Raw genomic sequence first — 2,320 nt, forward strand, 5'->3', positions numbered from 1 at the left:
TGAAGATGAGGAGAATGTACATGTTGAACAGGAAAATAGTCAACATCGTTCATCCACAACTGCAGTTGATGTTGGCAAACTGAACATATCAGGAACTAATTCATCTCATACACATGAGAAACCTGACTTTAATGAATGTGCCTGTAAGAAACATTCAATGTCTGAGAGGTTACTAGAAAGTACAAGTTTGGACAATATAAAGGAAACATCTTCATCAAATTATAAGGATTTGCATACGAGGAGCAGAGCCAATTCTATGTATGAAGATAAACTTTTAGGGGTCACTGATGTTAAGATAAAGACTGAAGAAGGATTACCAGCTAGTACCGAAGATCACAAATATTCAGGATGTAAAAGGAAAGAAAATTCCTCTTTTGTACTAGAAAAGGAGGTTGAGAGTCAAGCGGGTGGCATATCTAGTTCCCAAAAAATGTCTATGCTTCCACAATCAAAAGTTACCATCTTATCTGGTATTGTGAGTAGTAAATACCCAGGAGTTGCTCTTCCTTTGGAAATGGAGAAGAATTCAAACTTATCGGCTGCAGCAAAAAGAGCACATGAAGATATCATTTTGGAAGAGGCCAAATTGATCAAAGTAAGTACAGAGGTTTATGGTTAAATGCTTTCAAACTTTTTAATAGATATTTAATATATTCATTCTATAGGAGACTACTCTATCTCAGCATTGTTAGCTGTGCCGTGAAATATTGTTTTAATGCCAAATTTGCTTGACATGCAGGCTAGACTGAGAAAGAACACAGAATCTGCTAATTCAAAACCTTTTCTGGAGCCTCCACGAAGGAAATCTCATTGGGATTTTGTCCTTGAGGAAACGTCTTGGATGGCTAATGATTTCATGCAGGTTCATGCAGTGGCAATGATTTTCTGCTTTCTGTATTGATTTTTTGACTTTGTTTATAGCCAAATGTAAATACCTTCACAGTATTGTGTAAATAACAACATTATTTATGTTTGTGTTATATTACTTTATATGTCTGCCTTTGTTCTATGCAGGAAAGGCTTTGGAATACCGCTGTAGCTTTTGAATTAAGTCGTTGGTAGCTTAAGGGACAGGTCATGGAAACTTTTTGGACAAAGGACCTGTACTAGAAGCAAAGAAAAAACAGCTGTTGTCATGAAGTTTTGGCATGAAGTAGAGACACTTCCACTGGTGTCACAAAAGGAACCAAATGGTGATAACTCTGTTCTGGATTGCATTATTCACTGAACTTTAGTGCAGGATCACATATATGGCTAAAGTTTTATCAATTATTTTATCCAGCTTTTGTTCAATCTAAATGTATGAAAAGGAAATCAAGATTGCAAACTTGACTGAACTTTTATGTAATTCACAATTTTTTTTCTATTAGCTTTTCTTCAATGAAAGGCATGAAAGGGAAATGAAGTAGGGTAGAGAAATAAATGTTGCTTTTATAATTTCTTAATTAAATATGAAGGGGCAGACATAAATCAGTTATATTTTTTTTTTAATTGATGGTGACACTTAATATGAACTTTTTCATCTAATTATAGGTCAAAAATATTGAGATTTTAATGCTACCAAAACTTTCACTGGACATGAGAAATAAGCATTTCTCTATGCATAACGCATACAAGGAAAATAATTCATTTACAATTGGGCTTACATAACTTACTGCAACAACGTTGGACATTTCTGAGAAATAAGCATTGCTCTATGCATAACACATACAGAGAAAATAATTGGTTTAGATTTGGGCTTACATAACTTACTGCAACAGTTTAGTTATTCATGCATTGATGTTGAATTGAAGTTGAATTGGGCCTTTATTCCTGATTTAGTAGGTCACTACTTGGACCGTTCAGAAGTGATTTTTTGAAGTATGACTATTAATAGTTTAACCATATTACTGAACATTCACAAAGAAACCTTTCCAACTGCATAAAAAATAAAATCCTAAATTCCCAGAGTTTGATAACAGTAATTTACGTATCTTTGTCAAACTGTATGTAGCTTTCACACTAATGATCAAAAGACCTTTTGGGCCACCCCACAGACTGGGTAGTGATAGCTAAGGATGAAATCTGATCGTGGTGGGAGCTTAAGAGAGCCTGTAAAGGGAAAAGGAAAATCAGAAATCTGTGTGTGCCTATAATACCTTACTTGATATAACACACAAACACGATTGCAAGTTTTCTGCGTGGTGAGAATGATCAGCATGCTACACCGTCTTTTGGTACATAAATTTGGTAAAATTTCTTCAAATATATGTAAGAATGATGTCATTGAGAATATTACAAACTGCAAATTCGGTATTCATGCATGATATGCAGAGGTAAG

General features: G+C 34.5%; 1 protein-coding gene across 1 annotated transcript; it reads left to right on the forward strand.

Annotated features, from left to right (window-relative positions):
• Positions 1-368: 368 nt before the first annotated feature.
• LOC149239772 (chromatin modification-related protein EAF1 B-like) lies at positions 369-1,153 on the forward strand. Its single transcript, XM_089367188.1, has 3 exons — positions 369-595; positions 740-862; positions 1,015-1,153. Exons 1-3 carry the CDS (start codon positions 431-433, stop codon positions 1,060-1,062), a joined length of 336 nt encoding a protein of 111 aa, XP_089223314.1. The 5' UTR covers positions 369-430; the 3' UTR covers positions 1,063-1,153.
• Positions 1,154-2,320: the final 1,167 nt, after the last annotated feature.

This window comes from Pinus tabuliformis, chromosome 8, assembly GCF_031772625.1.
Source record: "Pinus tabuliformis cultivar Carrire ecotype Pingquan chromosome 8, CPIR1, whole genome shotgun sequence".
NCBI lineage: Eukaryota > Viridiplantae > Streptophyta > Pinopsida > Pinales > Pinaceae > Pinus > Pinus tabuliformis.

Bases quoted from the DNA above. Each gene is read 5' to 3' on its own strand.
- LOC149239772 (XM_089367188.1), top strand. From the start codon at position 431: ATGTCTATGCTTCCACAATCAAAAGTTACCATCTTATCTGGTATTGTG. The intron at 596-739 runs GTAAGTACAGAG...CTTGACATGCAG, and splicing joins AAGAGGCCAAATTGATCAAA to GCTAGACTGAGAAAGAACAC. The intron at 863-1,014 runs GTTCATGCAGTG...TGTTCTATGCAG, and splicing joins TGGCTAATGATTTCATGCAG to GAAAGGCTTTGGAATACCGC.